This window comes from Papio anubis, chromosome 1 (assembly GCF_008728515.1).
Source record: "Papio anubis isolate 15944 chromosome 1, Panubis1.0, whole genome shotgun sequence".
NCBI lineage: Eukaryota > Metazoa > Chordata > Mammalia > Primates > Cercopithecidae > Papio > Papio anubis.
Genome location: NC_044976.1, coordinates 19,269,926 through 19,294,067, shown reverse-complemented (window position 1 = coordinate 19,294,067; position 24,142 = coordinate 19,269,926). Strand labels below are relative to the sequence as shown.

General features: G+C 38.4%; 1 protein-coding gene across 31 annotated transcripts in view; it reads left to right on the top strand.

The window, feature by feature from the left end:
• The window catches only part of EIF4G3 (eukaryotic translation initiation factor 4 gamma 3), a 376,290-nt gene that overhangs the window by 130,631 nt on the left and 221,517 nt on the right, over positions 1 to 24,142 (top strand). For all 31 annotated transcript variants that reach the window (XR_004183106.1, XR_004183116.1, XR_004183111.1 and 28 more), the window contains one exon: positions 4,695 to 4,823. Coding sequence is in view for 19 of the 31 variants with exons in the window: in XM_031665056.1 (XP_031520916.1) it covers positions 4,695 to 4,823 (129 nt within the window). In the remaining 12 variants the exon portion in view is untranslated. The remainder of the gene's footprint in view (positions 1 to 4,694; positions 4,824 to 24,142) is intronic.

Here is a 24,142-nt window from a genome sequence, read left to right as displayed (position 1 = left end):
TGTTCTTAATCTTTTACTCAGTACCATTTATGAGGGTCATCTAAATTGTGTTATGCTAGTTTTTTATTCTGTTTCTGTATAGGAAAATTTTCTGTGTATGAAAATTTCATTATTGATCAATTCTATTAATGAACAGTTGGGTTGTTTCCAGTTTTGGGTTATTAAAACAATACAACTATAAACATTTTTGTTCTTGTACCCTGGGGCACGTTTTCATTGTTTTTTCCCAGAAGTGTATCTGGGAGTGGAATGGCTGGGTCATAGGGCATGACTGTTTCCAAGCTTACCAGCTAATGCCAAATTGCTTCCCAAAGTGGTTGTACCAGTTTACATTTCTACCAGAAAGAGAATGAGAATTTTGTAAGCCCCACATTGTTACCAATGCAAAAATATAATATCTATAAGAAACAAAAACGTTTCTTGGGCATATTTTCTTTTAAACACAGTAAGCAGTACACACAAACATATATTGCACTACAAGAAATGGTTGATGTATTTTGCTTAGGATTAGTATTATAGAAAAGACAACAATCTGTTTAGCTTTGGAGGTAGTTAAGTAGTTGCTGTTATCAGCTGTTCTACACCTCTGCTCCCTCCCAGCCTTCATAGTTGAGAAGGTAGCAATTTCTTTCAAATAATGGGAAAATGTACGTTGTTTTCTTTGCATAATAACTTCTTGCTACTGCCTTTAAAGGAGATGGATTTCAACAGTATGACCTGAAATTGAACAGTTTAGCAAGAGAGAAGCACCCTTAGCTAGGTAGTATAAGATTCGTTAATCATTAATTTAGGAATATTTTGCAAGAGGTATTTAAATTTTAGTCTAAATTTGATTTTTATCTATGGCAATTTTATTAGCCTTTGTGGCATTTCTTTGGGATAAGATTATGCTAACTATTTCTGTTCTGTATTTTTTTTTTTTTTTTTTTTTTTTTTTTGAGACGGAGTCTCACTGTGTCTCCCAGGCTGGAGTGCAGTGGCGCGATCTCGGCTCACTGCAAGCTCCGCCCCCCGGGTTCACGCCATTCTCCCGCCTCAGCCTCCCAAGTAGCTGGGACTACAGGCGCCCGCTACCGCGCCCGGCTAGTTTTTTGTATTTTTAGTAGAGACGGGGTTTCACCATGTTAGCCAGGATAGTCTCGATCTCCTGACCTTGTGATCCACCCGCCTCGGCCTCCCAAAGTGCTGGGATTACAGGCTTGAGCCACCGCGCCCGGCCTGTTCTGTATACTTTCTAGTTAAAGATGGTATACCTTTTTTCCCTGGCAGAGACATTAAGCCCTGTAACAAACACACTAAAAGCAAATATGGAATGCCTAATGCAGTGTGACATATGTAATAGAGGATCTTATTTGAATTGAATACAGCACAGTGAAGCTGAGAGATTTTTATTATATGTAACAGCCTGTTTCTAGAAAGAATTTATTAGAAATTCTAGTTCTTCTATTATTTTGATACAGACTTATTTTCTTTGACCTGCTTTTATTAGTAGACATCCCCCAATTTAGGAGGAAGTGCCCTTTTAGAATATCTGATACCAAAGGATTACTAGTTAGGCAGAACTATTTAGAGTTGCAAAGGATGCATACCATAGGCATATACCCATGAAAGTTGTTTTTCATCGGTGTTTCCTTTAAGGAAGCTTTTTATGTAGCAAGAGCATACCACTTTTGGCTTTGGCACAATGCTTTTTCTCCTTCTCTCAAACATTTGTGTTTTATGGGGCAATATAATAGTTTTCTGACAAACCAGTGGATACTAATTTTATTTGTAATGATTTAATTTGTTCTTTCAGTATTCTTTAGTATATGTCAGTACCTCTTTACAGTTCTGTAGGAAACATAGCTTACAATCTTTACAACTCTGCAGATGTATTTTTCTTTACAACTCTGCAGTGTACGGGTTTATATTTTGTATGTATTTAGTTCAGTTATGTTACTTCATTTTCCCATTAGTTGGTATTTCTACCTGTTTTTGCCATCATGTGAAATGCTGCTGGATATATCTTTAAGTTCCTAATTTTTGAGGTGAGATTTTCTTTAGGGTATGTACTCTAAAGTGAAATAATTTTGGAGTGATGGTTTTGAAGCATTTACTTGGTGACACATTGTTCCATAATCCTGGGAAGATAGTAACCGATTCACAGTATCTTACCTGTGTCCTGCTTCCTTAGATCCCTGCCAATAATGGGGCAAAGATTTTTTTTTAACTTAACTTTTGTTAGTTTAGTTGATAAACATATAATGTATTTTAATATTTTTTATCAATAGTATTTAAAAACTTTACTATGATTTATTGTCATGGGCAAATTTGATATTTAATTTTTATCAGAATAAATCTGAAAACTGGTCTAAGATTTTATATAGTTAACTTCTTTGCTCTCTTTTTATTTTTACTTTATTTCACTGTACAGAATTTTTCCCATGTTAAAAATGTGTATTCATATTGAGGTTTTACTTTAGCAAAATATCAAAATAATTAATTCTAAAACATGGGAAATAATATAAATTCATAAGCTTTGTTGGTAAGAAATTTACTTATAAGAACTCTTCATTTCTGATTATTAATTTTCTAAAGTAGATGTTTAAATAGCAATCCAACTTTTCTCCTTTGAAAAATTTCCTTGGTGAGATTTATATATGCTGTTACATTTCATGGTAAACTTTATGCCCTTATAAAGGTAATAGTCACTCAAAATTGGAAACAAAATTTTCCCAAGAAAAAAGATTCCCAAGAAAATCATAATCAAAGTTATTTACAAAACAGGGATGAAACTAGTTACAATTATTTGTAGCATCATTTATGTGTCTTTTAACTCGTAAGCTTTTAGTTCTAGTTAGTTCTGTGTGAGTCCATTTGATTTCAGTATTGGGATCGGGTAGCTGATCCAGAAGATGTTTCTGTCTGTTTAGAGAGTTGTAAGTGATTTGAAGGTTAGAGTACCAGGGACTAGATTTTCTTCACACCTTTTGACTGAGTGAATTCCAGGCCATTTTCCTTTTTCCCTGGGCAGAGTTTTTAACTTTATGATAAAATTCAGAAGACCTATGAACTGAAAGTAGAGAATATGTCTAATGATGAATTTTAACATTTCTTTGTATTATGACTATAGACAACAATTGCTGTTAGTTATTATATTTAATGCACCAATAAAGAATGTATATTACTATGTCAGGAATTTGTTTTAATATTTTTATACCTGTATTTCAATATAGATCACTTGTCATAATCCTATATATTTTATGCATTTAATAATATGATTCTGAGAAGTCTGTATTTTATTCTAGATTGGCAAAGGGTTCATGTTCCTCTCAAATTTAAGAACTGTTGCTTAAGGAGAATGGCTTCTTTGATTTTAGCAGAGTACAGAACTGTCCATAATTCATGAAAGTTTGCAAAACCATCAGTGTTAGTCTGGATTAGACTATGAGAGGGAAGAGCTGGCTAGGATTGATTGGTAGACACTTCCACTAGGGGTCTGAGTAAAGTGGTTTCATATCTGTCATGGGCTGATGAGCAATTTACTGCCTGCAAAAAATGGAGAAAATAAAATTTTTGGTTACATAAAAACATGCTGATTTTTTTCAGTTGTATAAATTTATGATTATTGTATTATATTAGAAAATGTAAATGAGAAAATAAAGAAATACCTGTAATGCTTTCTGTTATGATTTTGGTGTGTTTCCTTACAGATCTTTAAAAATATTATATATACATGTTTTCAGATGTGTATGTGTATATTATATACCTACATAAACAAATATGTGTATAGAAACATTCCTACACATGTGTATGTAGATGTCCTTTTTAAATTTTTTGTATTTAAAGAGATAGGGTCTTCCTCTGTCACCCAGGTTATAGGACAGTGGTGTGATCATAGCTCACTGTAATCCTTGAACTCCTGGGCCCAAGCAGTCCTTTTGCCTCAGCTTCCCAAGTAGCTGTGTCTACAGGTGGATGCCACCATGCCTAGCTAATGAAAAAAAATATTTTTTAAAAATAGAGATGAAGTCTTGCTGTGTTGCACAGGCTGGTCTGAAACTTCTGTTCTTAAGCAGTCTTCTTGTGTTGGCCTCCCAAAGTGCTGGGATTACAGGAATCAGCCACAGCACCTGGCCAGATATACCTTTTTAAAGACAAAAATGAGATTATGTCGTATAAGTAACTTACCATTTTTGGAGTTTAGATTTATTGAGATGTAATTTCGTAAGATTCACCCTTTTTAGTGTATACGTCCATAAGTCTTGACAAGCACGGAGACATTCAGTTCTCACTATAAGCATGATACAGACAGTTCTGTCACCCTCAAAACTCTCCTTATTCCTCTTCTGTAGTCATCTCCTTCCTCTTTCAACCATTTATTTCTTTTCTGTTCCTTTTACAAAATGGTATCATACAGTTTGTAGTTTCAAGTATTGTTTCTTTCCTGTAGCATGTGTTTTCTTTTAAGATTTTTGCTTTTGAGATCATGCTTCAAGAATCTTTGATCAAATTGATGAGAATATTCATGTATATATTTTTTAAGAAATCTATTTTTTTCAGTTTTGAAAAATTTAAGTGTTTGTTCAGTCAGGTGCTTATTTTAGTGTAAGTTGTGAGGCAGGAAATCCAATTAAAAATCAGATAGTTCAGCTGTATTTATTAAGATTGATTTACTAATATAATGTTCTTACTAAATATTGATTTCCTCACAGGTAACACAAGTAGCAAGACAGCCGGGAACCCCTACCCCATCCCCTTATTCAGCACATGAAATAAACAAGGGGCATCCAAATCTTGCGGCAACGCCCCCGGGACATGCATCGTCCCCTGGACTCTCTCAAGTAAGATAAACCTTTTTTTAAAAAATAAGAAATGTCCTTGTAAAAGCATAATTTTTGTTTTTCTAAAGAGACTCCTAAGCAGTAACATAAAACATTACTTGTAATTTCTAGTTTGTCTTTGGCATCTTTTCAGACTTAACCGTTCATAAAGATGGCTACTAACAAATTTCACACATTTCATTCTGGAGTCATTAAAAATTAACTGTCAGTGATATTTAGTTTTCATTTTTGTTGTTTAAGAAATTAGAGTTTAATTCTAAAGTTTACTTAAAACCCCCCAACAAAACACTGATTTTCTTTTCGATGCTTAATCTGCTACTGTCTCCACCCCTTTCGGGTGAAGCATTGATGGTTATTTTCTACTTATGTGAAAACTTGGTGTCTTCCCCTCTTGAGTAGCATCAGTGGGATTTTTTGTTTGTTGGTTTGGTTGTTTTCTAAGTCGATTATTGTAATTTGATAGGCTTAAGTTTTTGTTGAACTGTTAAAAGAATTGTGAACCCCTTAGTGTATTTCTACTTAATAGGAACAACAGACATTCAGACACTGTTTAAAGATGTTCCTATGTGTTCCTTGCACTTAAGCTGTTTGCCAAGATACATTGTTTAGCTTGCACCGACCTACTGTTGCAAGCTTGTTTGGATTTCCTTGTGGTTAAGAGTTGGCTTAACAGTCCCTTACGGAATGTGGAGTGAGTCAAGCCAATAACCTTGACCTGTGTGAGATTATCAGTATTTACATGTAAGAGCTACTCTTTTGATAATGAAAATCGTTTTTATAACATTATTTGTGATTTTAGCCTCCATATTTCAGACCTTTTAGAGCTTGAATAATAGGAGAGATCAGGAATTGCTAAAAATAATGCTAAAGATGGTGATTATAAGTTAGGGGCTGATTTTATTTTTTATTCTTCATTTTTTTTAGAGACAATTTTTATTCCTTCTTTATTATTTTTTTAGAGACAGGTTCTTGCCCTGTGGCCCAGGCTGGAGTACAGTGGTGGCGTGATCACAGCTCACTGTAACCTCTAACTCTTGGACTCAAGTGATCTTCTTGCCTCAGTTTCCCAGTTAGCTGAGACTACAGGCTCATGCCACCATGCCCGGCTAATTTTTTTTTTTTTTGGTTAAAGTTTTTTAGAGATAGAGTCTTGCTATGTTGCTCAGATTGGCCTCGAACTCCTGGCCATGTGCTGATTAATTATATTTTAGACTACAGAATGTTTGGAAAAGGAATGTACAGTTTGCCAAACCATGACTGAAATAGCCCTGTTAATGAATATATAAATAAGTTTGTCAAGAACTTAGTGCTATGCCTAAACTTGGTCTAAATTATTCCTATATAATTTTGAGTTTTAAACATTGAAAACAAAACAAAATGAGCTCCTGTTTGTTTAAATGACGTTCTTGTATTGGGTTTCTTAGACTGAACACAGCCTCTCAACTTACTGTTAAGGTGTATTAATCTGAGTCTAATCAGGAGAGAAAAACTGTGCACTCAAGAACATAAGAATAGCAGATACAAAGAGCAAATGCTTACCTTAGGGCTGAGTAGAGGCTCAGATAGGGAGCCTTTCTCTTTAGGGCTGAGCCAAAGGCTGTGGTAGAAAAGCCACTGTGTTACTGTTCAGAACTTGCTGAAACTCTTTGTTCTGGAACTTGCTGGAAATTTGCCCTATGAAGTATTGGGGAAAGCTTGCTTCTCCAGCACCAATCTCTTACAGCCAAGAGCTAATGCAGTGCATGCTGGCTAAAAGGCTCCTTACAGCATGTCTATTTCCCACAGACAATTCAAAGCATTAGATCTACTGGATCAAAAGTCCCAAGTGGTAGAGCAGCTTGCACTGCCCATCCCTAATTTGCTGTTGAACCTTCATATATTGTGTTCCTTACTCAAAATTGGTAACTTCCTAGGTGACTCTGTAATCGGTTAAGGTGGCACATTCAGATGTAGTGTATATGTTGCCTCTAAAATCCAAAAGAAGCCTACCAAACCTACCTCTTATTTTTTGTGGTAGTTTTAGGTGAGAGACTGCTACCACTACCCTGGGCTAAGATCTTGACCTTGTTGGAGAGGGCATGGTGTGGCTTTCTGAATGGCAGTGGTGCCATTTCAGTGGAACTTACTGAAAATCCACCCTCAGAACTTGTCAGAATTCTGCCCTCTAGGATGCCGAGGGAAAGCTGTTCGCAGGGAGGTTTCTTAGAAAAGACCCTGTGCTGCGTATCTTCCTGAGGGAATACCAGGAGTAGCTCTTGGCTGCTGGGTACTGTTGCTTGCTGTGCACTGAAGCAGAAATCTTGCTCTGATGAAGCTATGCCCATGAGGGAAGCCGGTCACTAGAGAAGCCATCTTTTGGAGAAGCTATCTGGGCTTCTCCAGGAACCAGGAACCAGGGAGCAAAACCCTTTCCTCCTACATATCTCTAGGACCTTCTACTGAGAAAATTTAATGTTGTGTCAGCCGAAATATTAAAATATTTATAGAGCTCAGATACATTTTCTCATTACAGGCAAACAGGGTGAATTTTGATATGAAAGACAAGCAGTTGATAACTGGCATGTAAGGGAAATAGCTTAGTTTTCCATTTGAAATTCTTACTGTTTCAAGTTGTGATTTGACCCAAGCAGTTGACCCAAAGGACTTAAGTTTTCTGAAAGATAGGCTGCTCACAAATGCATAGTTTGTGTTTGAAAAGATGGTCTCCCAGCATCTCACTTGTTGAACCTCTCAAGTGCTGTTCTATATGCCATTTTATCAGGTGCCTTTAGAAACCAGAGTACATGAATACCAGGGAGAATGGCCACCAAATATTGTGTTGCATTCTTTTGTGGTCTGTTTTGCCACCATTTTGCCTAAATCTGATGAATGAACCCAGTAAATCACACCTGGTTCACTGCCCTTTTTTCCCCTCCATCCTTTCAGACCGAGGGAAGCTTCTATGGATTCATCTGTCGCCTAGCAATATGTTAACATTTGTTGATATGGTGAGGAAGTTTTTCTAAACTAGCATACCTAGAAAAATGAAGAGTTCTGTGGGAAACTCAAGTTTTTTTTAGGTTTAACAGTTGAAACAGTTTGCAGGGGCTGATGCAAAGCTTCCCTTCTGCCCTCTGAGGGTTTGCTGAAATGACTGACGATAGACAGACTAATAGGAGAAAAAGGCATACAGATTTATCAATGTGCATGGATACATAAGAGTCCTGCACATAGGAAACACAAAGAAGGGAGAGATGGTTGAGGCTTGAGTACCCTCTTCATAGGGGAGAGGGAAGCAGGGTGGGGAATGGGCTGTAGGGAATTTTAGAGGGGAAGTAAATGATTTTTAGGTGAAATGAATGAGTCCAAATTACAATAGTCTGAGACAAAGTTCCTCTGAGCTCCTGGGAGGTGGCAGGAAGGTGAGGAATGAGACTTCAGTGTGAACAAAGGTTGTCTTACTATGAATGTTAAATCTCCTGGAGAATCTCTGAAGAGTTACCCTCAGAAGTAAAATGAAAAGTCTCTCTTGATGTGGTGTGATAGCTTTAGTCTCTTCTCTCTTCCATGATTAATCTTTTCTGATTATTTGATGAGCTTCCATGGGAGGGTGGTCTTAAAACAATTGTGTTTCTTTTGGAAAGACGTTTTCTTAGTCATATCTCTGTGCCCCACCAAGTTCATGGGTGGTAGTAGAAAGAAGAGCCTTCAGAATAGAGGGGAAAGGATTATAGGCTTGAAGTCAAACCATAGGTTCTAGGGCTGGCTTTGTTACTTTCTGGTTATATGATATTGGGTAAATTATTTAATATCTCTGGAACTTCGTTTCTTCATCTGTTATATAGGGGGAAATTAGAATTCTACTGCCCTGTAAGAGTGTTGTTATGATTATGTAAATTGCTGCCTCAGAACAGGATTTCCTGAATTTAGTAAGTTGCATTTATTATTTGTATGCCTGCCAGACATGGTTCCCCTCAAGATTTATATATATATGTGTGTGTGTATATATATGTGCATGTGTGTGCGTGCATGTATCCTTGCCTGCTAATTCTTTTATTTGGCTACCTGTCAAGATTTAGTGTGAAACTTAGAAGCCATCTCCAAGAGTTTGAAATGTCTTCCATGTCTTTGCCTATTCTGATGTTCAGATAACAGTTGGATTGGTTATTTTCTGTTGGCGGTGATTTGTTTTATTCTTCTATACAAAACAGGTTCGGTCAACTGAGGATACGATCAAAGAAACCATTCTTTAGCTACATGTCCTTTTTGATGTGTTAGTCTCCCCTTCTTCTGTAAATTAAATATTTTTGTCCAAAGTAACTACCTATGTCTGTGACTCAACGTTTGACACTCAGTGAATCTGCTAAGGTCTAAGTGAAAGAAGCTAAGCCGAAGAAAAGTGAATTTCATAGCTTTGAAACATGAAAGAGGGAAAATGTAGAATATTGTTTCCAACCTCCTCAGCAATCTCGTTACCTGCTTCTTTCTCTTTGTTAAGACAGGATTTTACACATAAACAGGTGCTTCACCTCACCTATGTGCCAAGTTTTAAGGCTTAATGTGCATTTCCTTTTTTTACATGAGTTGTAGTTCTTTCTAACTTTGTCCTCTTTGGAGATTTTGTTTAATTAGTCAAAGACTTAGACTATGACATTTCAGACAGTGGTAAATTGGTGAGACAGAGTCTTTATAGGCATAGATTCTTATCAGTTCCCCAGAAATGGCAATACTTTTGAACAGTCTTGAAACCCAGCATGTCTGTACTCTGGAAAGAGTAAATAGTGTGGAATTTAAAGGTATCCTTTGGTGGCAGATTGCAAAGTAAATCTCCCTGGAGAAGTACACTCTCTAGGGAGTCAGGAGAAAAGACTCTCTAATTGAGAGTTCCAACCCTCCTAACACTGTTTTATAATTTAACCTATGGAAGTTCCTATTATTGCCCAGTTTTCTTCTTTGTGCATGAGCAGCTTTTGTTAGATGAGATCAGAATTTTCTTTAAGACCTCCCTGGGTTTTGGACACTAACTTGAAAGTAGCCAGTTGTTGTTATGGAAAATTACAAAACTATTTTAGATTTAAAATTACCCAAACTTTGCCTTGTTTCATTCTTTTTTTTTTTTTTGAAGAGAAGTTTATTTGAATTATTTAAAATTACTTCTCAAGATAAGCAAAAACAAAAGAGACTCCTACTTATTGCTTAATTGGTGACGCACATTTGCTTTAACTTAGTTAATTTTCACAAAGTAGCCATTACAAAAAGACCAAACTGGCGCTGATTAACCAGGATCAAAATCTAGGTCTTTTCTTTTTTCTCTTGGGATCGTTGTCTAGATTTCCAGGCTTTTGGAGCTGTATTCACAGAAATTAAATGAGAAGACATGCTCAAAATGATGCCAAAGAAGTGAGGTAATAGGTGTTATCTGCCTGCTGTTTCTGGATTTCATTTGGCTGTTTTTTTTTGGGAGAGGAACTCCTTCTATAGCATATAATATATAGTAACTGAGATGGTGATGGCATATGACCCACTGGCTAGATTCTTTATTGTCTCTGGAAATACTAAGCAGAGTTCTTCACTGAGGAGTATTGCTTGATCGTGATGCTTATTGTTACACCACAGTTTTCATCATTAGTGAAGGATGCGTTTCAAATGATGAATGGTCCCAACAACCATTTTTGCTTTATCCAGCTTCCGGGAATCTTGTTTTATTTACTAAGGAGAATTTCTCTGTGTTGTCTCATAATTGTTCATTGACTGCTCCAGCCTTTGTAAGCTGTTTTTTTCTTTATTTTTATTTTTTATTTTTAGAGACAGGGCCTCACTCTGTCACCCAAGCTGGAATGCAGTAGTGTGATCATAGCTCACTGCAGCCTTGACCCCCTGGACTCAAGCAGTTCTTCAGGTAGCTGGGACTGTATGCGAGCTCCATGGTGACTGACTCATTTTTAAATTTTTTGCAGAGATGGGACTTGCTTTGTTGCCAAGGCAGGTTTTGTTTCTAAATCTTGGTCTCATACAGTCCTCCAGCCTCAGCCTCACAAGGAAATGGGTTTATAGGCTTGAGCCATGGTGCCCTTCTGAGACCCTGTCTCTACAAAAATGTAAAAAATACTAGCCAGGTGTGATGGCACACAATCGTAGTCCCAGCTGCTTGGGAGGCTGAGGTGAGAGGATCGCTAGAGACTGGGACGTTGAGGCTGCAGTGAGCTGGGATTACACCATTAAACTCCAGCCTGGGTGGCAGAGTGAGACCCTGTCTCAAAGGAAACACAAACAAACAAACAAAACGAATGAAGCTGAATAGTGATTTTTCCTTACTGCATATGCTTTTTTTTTTTCGTTACCTTTTGTGAAGAATATAAATTCTGAATTTGATGCATCTTTGTTAACCATGATAAAGTAGAGGAAGCTGTGAAAGTTTGCTTTAAGAAAACATCACATTTCATTGTTGAAATAGATGAGTATTGATTTAATTTAAAAAAACAAAATTTATAGTTTTTACACTCCTCAAGGCCCCCACTTTGAAACACATCATATCCGTCTAAGGCAGTATTTGAGGTGAGCTTACCAGGATTCTTTAGCATATCACAAATATAAATATGAATATTTTATAGGCCTTTATAACTTACTTTTAAATTAATGACATTTGCAAAGGCATGTTATTTGTAAAGTGTTTAATGACAATATTTGTTGACACTTTTAACAAAAAGTAGGTTTTTAAGAACTTACACATATTATCAACTTAGAAAAACCAAATGGAGGATTTGTCACCAAGGGGACCAACTCAGTGCAGTCAGTACTGCAGGTGTCCAGACCCACACCAAGTCCCCATGTACCATGAATACAACTTGTAAAGAATCATGGTAGGCTTTTCTAGTTGTTGAGATTTATTTTAATGTGATACTTGATTAGAAGAGTGTTCAGCTCTTTTGGTCATTTTTTGTTTTTATTTAAAAAATTAGTTGCAACCATATTTATAAAGCGACCTTGATCAAATTTTTTTCTAATAAGTGTTTCCCCTCTCTCTTCCTTCCTTCCTTCCTTCCTTCCTTCCTTCCTTCCTTCCTTCCTTCCTTCCTTCCTTCCTTCCTTCTTTTTCTTTCTTTTTCTTTCTTTCTTTTTCTTTCTCTCTTTCCATCCTTCCTTCTTTTTTTTTTTGCCAAGTTTTCACTCTGCCACCCAAATTGGAGTGCAATGGTGTGTTTTCTGTTCACTGCAGTCTCCACCTCCCAGGCTCAAGCAATCCTCTTGTCTTAGCCTCCTGAGTAGCTGGGACTAGCTGACTTTTTGTATTTTTTTGTAGGAACTGGGTTTCCCCAAGTTGTGCAGGCTGGTCTCGAAGTCCTGAGTTCAAGCAACCTGCCTGCCTTGGCCTCCCAGAGTGCTAGGATTACAGGTGTGAGCCACCGTGCCTGGCCTAGGTGTTTAATCTTTTATGCAGTCCTGTAACTTACCTTGAAATGTGCCTAAAGCAGCTTTTATATGTTTGATTATACTTCTCTTTGTATTGCCTGTAGCCAAAAAAAAAATTCCATTTATTTTCTTTTGACATTTCTGTGGTTAGTTTTTAAATGTTGCTGCAAGAGATTAAGTACAATTATTTTTCAGACTTCTCACCCTAAGTTTTACATTCTGTTTGGCAAATTCACATGGCTGGAACCCACATTTTAGAATATCTGAGTATTAATTCAGCACTATTACAGCAAGCTAAGGAATTTTGTAAGAACCAAACTGATTGTGATTTTGTAAGCATTTCTTTTCTTCTGTTTTATGTAGGCTCAGTCTTTTGTTGATGATGTTCATTTTCACTTAAATCCTGTCAGAGAAAAAAGGTTTAGGATTTTGTCTTTTACATTTGAACAGCTGTTTCTTTTGGATGCATCCTGGGAGACTCTTGTTTGTTTCTCTGGCTACCTCTCATTTGTTTTAAGAAGTCATGAAAAACTCTGTCAGCATTTTTCTTGCCAGTTTACCTCTTGGGAATATCAGACTTCATTTATTTCCCATAGATTTAGGGGAGAAACTCACTTTAGTGCCACTAATTTATTTTTTATCTGGTTGTGACATTCAGATTTTTAAATTTTTATGGTTCTGAAAATTGCTAATTCAGTTCAGCTACGGAGATTAGTATGTGTCAGTAAATTTAAGGATGAGAAGTAGAAAAGGTAAGTTTTAAGAATAATGAAGAAATTGTGCAGTTTGACTCTTCAGTTTAAAGTGCTTGTGATAGTTCCTGCAAAAATGTATATGTGATTCAGAGAGTGTTGTGGGGGAAGTGAGCAGACAGAACTCTGAGGGAAAGCTCAGCAGAGAGGTTAAGTACCATAGTAGACATAATATTGTCTTGAGTTTAGTCAGATAAATGGATATATATGTCTGTTCAGATTTATTGTAGCGGACGGGAGCATGCTGATTGCTGGGAGAGAAATGAGAGGACAAGCTTAATTCAGGACTGTTTTTATAAGGGATCAAATGAAAAAAATTACTTAAAAGTCACAAACTATGAAGTGTAGTATACAAAAGCTAGCTATCTTTATAGAACTAAGAACTGTGAATTTCAGTGACTCAGCAATCAATGAAAAGCCAGCAACACACACAATCAACTTGTAGATGATGGTCATTTTAAATTTTCTCAATGAATAGTAAAGAGAGGTTAACTTAGTTATATTTAAAGCAAATAGAATCAATTAAGTATAAAGAATGAATATTATAAATTGATATTTAGAATGACTATTAGAAAATAAAAATGTTGGGCTGGATGAAGTGGCTCATGCTTGTAATCCCAGCACTTTGGGAGGCTGAGGTGGGCAGTTCGCTTGAGCTCAGGAGTTTGAGACCAGCCTGGGCAACACAGGGAAACCCCAACTCTACAAAAAGTAGCCGGGTATGGCAGCGTGGGCCTCTAGTCTCATCTGATTGGGAGGCTAAAGTGGGAGCCTCACCTGAGCCCAGGAGGTCAAGGCTGCAGTGAGCCATGCTTGTGCCACTTGCACTCCAGCCTTGGCGGCAGAGTGAGACCCTGTCTCCAAAAAAAAAAAAAAGTGTTACTTACTAAACCAATAAACTTTTTTCCTCAGTGCATACTGTTTCTTTTTTTTTTTTTCTCTGATGTCTAGTCACGCTTATAATTATGTAACACGAAGGGCTAAGTCTGATTTCCAAATTTTTCATCAGTTGATGGACCCTTTTCTCTGTGAAGAATAATGAACTCTCAAACTATCTGAATTCTGTCTCCCTTGTGTGTGTGTGTGTGTGTGTGTGTGTGTGTGTGTGTTCTCTGTGAAGTATTTTGTTTCGTAAAAAACCCCTAAGTAGGTGACATATCAAAGAAACCATGTTGCCAAAATTTTATTATACTTTTCATGTAAAACATATTTCCATTTCTCTTCACTGCTAGTGTTACTTCAGTTTCAAGTACTATACTATATTATTCAAAATTCTGTTTATTATCCACATCTTATTACTCTTGATCATCTTGAAAATTGCCATCTTCTTTTATAGTTCAGTTTCAAATTTTCACATGCCTGTTTAGTGCAGTTGTCAAAGTCTTATAGCAAGAAATAAATTACACTAAACTATTTCAAATGGAGAGGATTTTTAATATGTGAATTTGTTATACTGGTTGAATGATTAATAAGGGGCATGCTGAGGCTGGGCATTGTGGCTCACACCTGTAATCCTAGCACTTTGGGAGCCTGAGGTGGAAGCATAGCTTGAGCCCAGGAGTTCGAGATGAGCCTGGGCAACATAGTGAGACTTGGTCTCTACAAAAAATAAAAATAAAAAGGAGGATGCAGAGGTAATCTAGAGATTAATAACTGCAGAAAGCAGCTGACATCCCTGAGAGAAAGTCAGGAAAGGGGAAATACAAAGTAAATGCGATAAGACATCTGGACTGTGAAACATATTCATAACTGTTAAAACTTAGTCGAATTAAATTTAAAGGAGTTTAATTGAGCAGTGAACGATTGGTGCAGGCAGCCCCCAGAATCACAGCAAATTCAGAGAGACTCCAGGGGTACCTTTTGGTCAGAACAAATTTATAGACCAAAAAAAGGGGAAAGTGTTGTAAAAAAATATCAGAAGTGAGGTACAGAAACAGCTGAATTGGTTATGGGGTTACGTTTGCCTTGTTTGAACACTCAGCAGTCTATGATTGGTTGAAATATGGCTGCTGGGATTGGCCAAGACTTATCTATTGTTACAGCTACATACTCTTAAGTTAGGTTTTCAGTCTTGTCTGCCTTTTAAGCTGAGTTAGGGTTCATCCACCGGGACTCAGATGTAGAAATACGGAGTCCTTCTCAGGCCATATTTAGTTCGCTTTAACATAACTGTAATAATAACACAGTTAAATTATCTCAATTCAGTGGTGACTCAAATTGGTCAAAAACCGAAATCTAGGAATATGCATTTAAACTTGACACAGAAAGATTAAAAACATTCCTCAAGACTGCCTTCCCACACCTTCAGATACCAGCCATACATCCGGACCTCTGGAACTTTCGACTGACTGGCTTCAAGTTGGGGATCTCGTGATCCCCTCTTTGGGTTTGATAAATTTGCTGGAGCAGCTCACAGATCTCAAGAAAACATGTTTTCTTGTTTATTATAAAGGATAACACAAAGGATACAGTTGAAGAGATGTCTAGGGTGAGGTATGGGGGAAGGGGCACAGAGCTTCTCTGCCCTTCCTTGGTGCACCACCCTCCAGCAACTTCCATGTGTTCAGCTACCTAGAAGCTCACTTAACCGTGTCCTAGGTTTTTTGGAGACCTCATTATATGCATAATTGGTTAAACTATTGATCATTGGTGATCAGCTTAACCTTTAGCCCGTCTCCTTCCCCTGAGGTTGGGGGTTGGACTGAAAGTCCTAACCCTCATGCCCTTGTGATGATCAACTCTAGCGATCAGTCAACATCAGTATACAAAAAGACAGACTTTGGAGATTCTAAGGTTTTTAGAAGTTGTATGACAGGAATCAGGATGAAGACCAAATATGTATTTCCTAATATCACCGTGGTGGTATCAGAAACTTTACATGCTGAGAGGCGAGGAGAGAGAGTGTATTTGTTAAATATTTGCATGTCGCTAACGATTATTGATATAGAACGTCTTTTAAAGTGCTTACTGGCCATTTGTCTATTTTTGGAGAAATGTCTATTCAAAGCCCTTTGCCCCTTTTTTAATTGGGTTGCTTGTTGTTGTTGAGTTGTAGGAGTTCTTTATATGTTCTGGATATCAATTCCTTATCAGATATGTGATTTACATGTATTTTATCCTATCCTGTCAGGTGCCTTTTCACTTTGTTGATAGTGTTCTTTACAGAAAGTTTTTAATTTTTGGTTTTTTTTTGAGACAGGTCTCATTCTGTATACCAGTCTGGAGTTCAGGGGCATGGACACAACTCACTGTAGCTTCCGTCTCTGGGATACAAGGGATCCCCCCAACTTATCCTCCCAAGTATCTGGGATGACAGGCCTGTGTCTCCATGCCTCGCTCACAACTTTTTAATTTTGATGAAGTCTAGTTTATCTTTTGTTGTCTGTGCTTTTGGTGTCATAGCTAAGAAAACGTTGCCAAATTTGATGTTCTGAAAGTTTCCCCCTATGTTCCTTTGTTGGAATTATATACTTTTAGCTCTTACATTTAGATCTGTGATTCATTTTAAAAATTTTATTTTTCTGTGTTCTCTCAGAATGGAACTATGATTCAATTGATCTAATTTTTATGTATGGTTTAAGATAAAGGCCTGGCTTCATTTTTTTGGCATGTGGCTATCCAGTTTTTTTAGCATCATTAGTTGAAAAGACTATCCTTTACCCATTTAATAGTCTTGGCACCTTTGTCAAAAATCGTTTGACCATATATGTGAAGGTTTATTTCTGGGCTCTTTTCTTTTCATCGCTCTGTATGTCTGTCTGTATGCCAGTACCATACTGACTTGATTGTTGTAGCTTTGTAGTAAGTTTTAAAATCCAGGTGTGAGACCTCTAGGTTTGTCCTCCTTTTTTGAGATTGTTTTGGCTGTTTGGGGACCCTTGAGATTCCATATGAATTTTAGAACGGGCTTTTCTATTTTTCTAAAATTTGTTTTTGGGATTTTTATAGGATTCTGTGTATTCTTTTTAAAAAATGTGTGTATCATAATGGACACACCATTCTTTTTCTAAGTAGGTGGAGAAAGCATCATTTCTTGAGAGTGGAATTAAGATATAGTATTCACCCTAATAAAGAACTTAAACATAACTTTTATAGATACTCCTAAGAACTGGGAATGTTCTAGTTAATGATTCATTTCATAGGTACTTAAAAATCTAATTTGCAGTCCTAGATTTAAGAGAAACAGAGAGAGAGAGAGAGAGAAGAAGAAGAAAAGAAAGAAATTAGTGGAGTAGGAGGTGGTCTGAATTAGGGTTATATCAGGACCTAGAGTGAAGATTGTGTCTAGTGATCTAGTGTGACAAATGAATGAGAACTCTGGCTAGGGATGTTTTAGCTGAGATTTAGAAGAAGAAACTGACAGGAAACCAGAGACTCTGTAAAGGTGGGGAAATGAGGGGAAGAAATTAGTAGAGATAATCGTGGTGGCTATCAGTAGTAGGTCCAGAGAGGGTCCTAAATAGCAGCCATTGAAGTGGGAAGTGGAGAGCCAGCATTGCAGACATTATAGAATACCTTTGTTGGGCATTCAGTGAACCAACAGCATCTCTCTCTCAGTACACTGGTGCATTTAGCCCACAGTGTTGGGGGAACTGGTCCTGGGATTGGAGAGAAAACTGGGTTGTCATGCTGTATAGGTAAAAGCTAAGCTCTGAATAGTATAGTTGCTTTTGAGAGAACACAAGCAGCCTGTGATCAAGCCATCCTGTTATGTGAGTCCATTATTGTCTTGTGAAGGGCAGAAAGCCATAGCATTTCAATGTTGAACTAATTATAAAGAGTGCAGAAATGGTGATGATTTCAGCACAGTGTTTCCCTGCTCCATGTAATACCACTGCTCAGAAATGAGAAAGGGTTGGATCAGTGCTTTTCATTTCTGCCTTCCCACTTAGAATCACCTGATGCCTGGGTCCCCTTCTCCAGAGATTCTTATTTAATTGCTTGGGATGAGCCTAGGTAGTGCTAATGTGCACCCAGCATTGAGATAAAGCTGTGGAACAGTGCCTTTTCCTCCCTCTGATCCCACAGCCGATTAGGAACAGTGCCTTTTGATACATATTGCCCAAATTATACTTTATAGGCTTTGTTTACTGGGGATGGTTTTCACTGAAAGGAGCAAGATGCCCTCATTTTCAGACCTTATACAAGCAAAGTGAATTGGGCTGGTCTTAATTTAGGGAAAATAGCTCTGGTGATTGAGAAGCCACTTCTGTTTAGTAGCTAAAACAGCCTGTTACAGCTTTTTACAGATAATATGCTTTACATTGTGGTCTGTACTCAGAAAGTTTTTACAGTATTGATTTTATATACCAATTTATTTTGGTGATAGAACCAAATTATACCCTGACAGGTACTATGTAATTGACTCTTCTGATTCACCCAGAATAAGAGTGGGTGCTTTTTGCTTCCATACAATCAGATACTCCTAGATTTATAGTATAGTGTTTTCAAACTTTTAAAAGCAGCAAAACTCTTTTCCACCATATGACTAGCAGTGCCTGATCCATAGTAAGCCCCTAAATAATTGATGAGTGAAAACTAGCTCTAAATGAAATTTTCCAGAAGTGTCACTTTTTGGCTGTTTGCAGTGTGGATGCTTTATTTGGCTAAAAAAAAAATTTTTTTTTCTTTTTCCAACCGGTACTGTTAATTTTGTACAATTCAGTAAAAGTTTACCCCAGTTCAAGCTTAACTTTAAAAGAGCCAAATATTGTGTTTTACACCCTTAGAGACCTTATTCTGTGAGGGTCTGGGAATCTTATTATTCCAGCTGTTCTGTCATCGTGAATCAAATAATTAAGACTGAGTTCCTAAGCTGGAAAAGTCTTTTGTCAGGATGCCATGACAGATTTAGGTCTTTTAAACGAGTTCAGTACTATACTGAATAGACAATTTCTTACTTTTTCTGAGTAGGTGATCTCATTGTTTAGTATGAATATTTCCAGAATATAACTCATAAATAAGCTTTTATTTTATTATTTTTTTAGAGGTGGAGTCTCATTGTGTCTCCAGACTGGAGTGCAGTGACACGATCTTGACTCACTGTAACCTCCACCTCCTGGGCTCAAGTCATCCTTCCACCTCAGCCTCTCAAGTAGCTGAGACTATAGGTGCATGCCACCGCACCCGGCTACTTTTTGTATTTTTTTGTAGAGAAGGGGTTTTGCCATCTTGCCCAGGCTGGCCTTGAACTCCTGAGCTCAAGTGATCCACCTGCACAGGCTCCCAAAGTGTTGGGATTACAGGTGTGAGCCACTGCACCCAGCCCACAAATAAGCATTTATATAGAGACATGGTATGGTGGCTAGGTACAAAGAAATACCATCTCTGTGTAACTGATTTTAAATATTAAGGTGTTTAAAGAACGGTAATGAGAGACTATGATTCATCCTCTTTTTTTTTGTACTAACATTATAAAGGTATCTTTGGGGTGTCAGTTTTCTGGCCAGAAACCTCTGTGGCCAGTGGCGCCTTTGCCTGAGTTCTTGTCCTACATCCAGGAAGAATGAGGTATGCAGACAAGTGGAGGGTGTGCAAGACGAAGAAGAGCTTTTCTGAGTGTTGGAACAGCTCAGAGGAGACCTGCAGTGGGCAGTTCCTCTCTGTAGGCAGGTTGTCCTGTTGAGTGTTCAGCTCTCAGCAGAGAGGAGGCCTGCACTGGGTGGCTCCTCTCTGCCTCTGGTCGTCCTGATGTCTGTTGCTCTCAGCCAGAGAGGAGGCGCTGGAGCAGGTGGCTTCTCTCTGTAGGCAGGTCATTCCAGTGTCTGCAGCTCTCAGCAGAGAGGAGGCCCTAGAGAGGGTAGCTCCTCTCTGCAGCTGGTCGTCTTGATGTCTCTACTTCCTCTGCCTTGCTCAGGTTGAGCCTGGGGCTTTTATGGGCCTTAGTGGGGAGGTAGTACATGTCAGTTGGTCCATGGGCAGCCCAGAAAAGGCACTACAAGTCCCCACTCTGGTCCATAGGATGAGTAGCCCACCCCTAACCTTCACAACCTCCCTGGCAAAAGGTGGGGCCTTACTGAGGACTCATCCCTTCTGGCCCAGGAGCCCATTTGCCTCCCACCACTGCCTATGGCCCCCAGGTCACTTGCGCCAAGGGATGCCCACAGGCTCTCGCTGAACTGCCCCTGGCCCTATCTTGGCCACCCTCCTGCAGTCTTGGACCAAGCTGGAAGGGGCCCAGCGGGTCAGTGCTGCCCTGAGCTTGTGCATACCTGACTGGGCTGCGACAGTGTCGGGGCTTGGCCCCAATCCCACTTGGAGATAGGAGCAGATGCTGGGAGTGGGGAGAGGCCAAGCAGCAGGAGCAGACACCCCTGAGCCTGTGGTGACAGGGGCTCTCCCGGGCCCCTGAGAGCATCAAGAGACCTGGGCCCACAGCCAAAACCTGAGTGACTGGAGCTGTGCCTGGGGAGCTCCTGCCCTGCCAACTCAGGAGGGGCGGGTCTCCTGTCTGTCCCTGGCTGCAGAGTGCACATCCCTAGCTGTGCTCCTTCTCTGTGTCTTCCCATAGCAGCGGCAGGTGGCATGGTGGCCCTGGCCAGCCCTGCACAAACAAACCTGATGCTCCTGGGGTGGTTCCGCAAGTCCTGGCTGCACCTTCGGCTCCCAGGACACGGCCAGAAGTGAGGTCGAGGCTGTAGCAGCCCCCAGGCCTGGAAGTGGGTCCTACCCAGCTGTGCGAGGGTGGGGGTGGCACAGTTGACTTCCTTGGGGACATGAGCACAGGGGACCTACTGCCATCACTGCTGCTCCTGCAGCCCTGTCCTCCTCCTTGCAGCCTGGGGTGGGGCTCCAGGCCCTCACTGGGCCCAGACTGGCATCCAGGGCAGGGATGATGTGGCTACAAGATCCCCCTGCAGCGCCAGGACTCCCCCTTGCCTGGCTCACAGCTCTGCCAGGGTGGCACCTCTGGGAGCAGATCCTGGGCCCAGGCCTGGCCATCAGGAGTGCCAGGCTCAGTAGACACCGCAACATGGGGCAGATCCTGGGGACATAACCTCAGGTGGCCCCAATCTGAGCCTCTTGCTGAAGTGCAGAAACCTGGTGCCATCCCAGGGCCACAGGCCCTATGTACCATTCACCTCAGTGTCCATACCTGAGAACCCACAACCTGCGCCTGCACCCCACCTCTACCAGTGCTATGTTAGCAGCCACTTTGGATGGCCCACCACTGCCATCACTAAGATAGTATTTCAGTTTACAGAGTATTATGTGAAATTGGTTTACTTGGCAAAATTGTCTCATACTATAGTTCTGTTTTATAGTGATAAATATTTTTAGAGTTTGGTTGATAGGGTGGCATGACAAATACAGCTGTTGAATGGGTGATGAATAATATTGAAGTGTACTTCAATTTGTGTAGAGTAATGCTCATTAAATATATTTTTGAGGTAACAGAGTAAGAATAATTGGATGGTCGTAATGAAGAGTAAAACACATACTGTGACTTAAATGAATGTTTGAGTTGCTTAAAACATTCATTAAAAATTTTCCAAAAGCCACAATTAAGTAAGAGCAATATTTGTGGTAGATAACATTTAAAATACAGCCTTTTTGATTTTCAAGTACCAATGTCCCTGGTGTTGAAAAGCGATCCCATTCAGAAATAAATAATCTCTCTACTGGAGCTCTTCTTGAAGAGGCCTCAAGTACAGCCCAACTGTTGAACTGTGATAAATTCCCAGAAAAAAATTTTCTTTTTATCTTTCAGACAGTCTCCCTCTTTCATCCAGGCTGGAGTGTGTTGTCATAATCACAGTTCTTGAATTCCTGGGCTCAAGGGATCCTCCCATCTCAGCCTCCCTCACCTCAGCCTCCCAGGTAGTTAGTACTACAGGCACATACCAGCACACCCAGCTAATTTGTAAAAATTTTTTTATAGAGGCAGGGTCTCACATGTGTTGCCCAGGCTGGTCTTGAACTCACCTTAGGCTATCCTCCCTCCTTGGCCTCCTAAAGCGCTGTGATTGCAGACATAAGCCATCATGCATGGCCTTTTTTTCTTACTGATCCAACTAAAAAGATTGATCATATAGCATTCCCCATGTTCTCTTCACCACAACCTTCAAACTATAAACTGTGGAAAAGAATTTTCAATTTGCTGTAGTATAAAGTCTGCATTACAGAAAGTGAAGTATGATTTCAAAAACAGAGACATGGCTGTGAATCACAGTTCTATCACTTACTAATTGTGAGATCTTTCATAAATTGAACCTTATTCCAAGTGGAAGTCCTGCCATTTGTTCAATAGAAATAATAATGCCTGTATCATAGGATGCTAAGTAAGTGTTCCTTGCATGTCTTTTGTTGCAGTAGCATTGGCGTATTTACCTTTTTTAAATTTATTTTTTAAGTTCAAAATTCTAGAGAATGAATTCTTTATCTGCTCTGCTGTTAGATTTTAATACCATGTTTCTGAAACTTTTTCTTAACTCTTTCGTATCAGTTTATGATACTTTAATCATCATTACTGAAAATCAGATGTTACTAATAGGGATTTATACCATGAAATATTATTTCCTAATATTGTTAAAAGATTTCATTAGTTTGACTCTTACCGTATTTATTATGTATGATTTATTTTTCCTGCATTGTTGTTTAAGAAATAAAAACAACAAAAACTTATATGTCAGGTAAAACTGATATATAGAGTTGTTTAGAAATCTCAGGATAACCACTCAGAAAGTCATGGCAATTACTTTGATGTCATCTTGAAACATAGTGAGGTTACTGTGTAGTTTTCCAGAAATCATTCAGCAGTGTTAACTGTTAAGCAAATATTAGAGCACATGAAAAGGAAAACCTCTGACTTAGTAGGCATATCTGTTACTAGTTTGAGAAGCAGTCCGTCAGTGTATTATGATGGATTTGGGGGAAAGTTCAAGTGCTGAAATAGTTCATAAGGAAAATAATTCATTACTGGTTTAATGTTCCCAGCTTTTATTTTGTGAGGTGGATTATGGCCTCTTGATCATTATTCTCTACCATATTTTCACTCCCTTTTTTCACTTCTTTTTTTTTTTTTTAAAGCTATTTGTTCGTAAACTCTAGAATTGTAGGCGGAAGAAATTGCATGTGACATCTGATCCGTTGGTGTTGCTTTTTGTTAGTAACTCTTCATAAATAGAATTCAGGATGAAAACATTTGAAGAACATACCTGAAATAATGGTTTGGCCTCTCTAAAAAGTCTGGGTTTGCCCAGTCTTATTGTAAATCAGTATAAGACTTATTTTTTTTTAAAGGCTGAAACATTGTTTCCTAAATCAAACAAAACAAGAATTTTTCTTCTTCAAGGTAGGAATGAGGAAGAAGATGAAGAGAGAATGTACTATCTCTTGGCTAGATTAATTGTATTTGTTTACATTGAAGTTTGATTCACATTTATCCCAAGTCATCCATTAGAGCCATGCTGAGAATTAGATAGACTTTGATTTGTAATGTACATATTTTTAATTTATTAGATGAGCGGTGTCATGAGGAACAGTTCTGCCAAAGATTAACTAAAAATTACTATTTTCCGTTTTTCATGCCTGTCCTTTTGCTGGATTTAATGAGAATAAAAAATTATAAGAGATCAGCTTGTCTGCAGGGAAACATCTGTGCTATAATTTCCTGTGTTAATGGATATAGTAGAAAAAGTTGGAAATGACTTAAAAAGATAAAGAAGTCTATATAGATTTGTTTTGGTTAATAGGATTTATGTGTTTTGATTTCTCTTTAAACCTATTTTTAAAGCTATTTTATTGAATACGTTTTCTTCCTCTCCATCTGAAGACAACAAATAGCAAGATTCTTTTAGAGGTCTATTCTTCATACAACTATTTGGCTGCCTGGTATTCGTAGAGTACATACTGTGCATTAGACGTAAATGGATTTATTTGGGAAAGGCCACCACACAAAGTTATTATTTTCCTTATGAACTGCCACTTGTATATTTAAGCCATTTATTTCTCTGAGAAGAATATCTAAAGTTTATGTGACTATGTATTCTAAATTTCAGAAGAATTAGGAGCTTAGTCCTAGAATCAAGAAATTCTCCTTCTGCTATTTATTAGTTATCTGGATATACTTTTTATTTTATAGGGGTGAGATTGCTTGTAGAGTATCTCTCTGCTAACATCCTGTTACTGGACTTTTTGGCAAGTCCCTTTTGTTGTCATAATTTTTCCTTACACCCT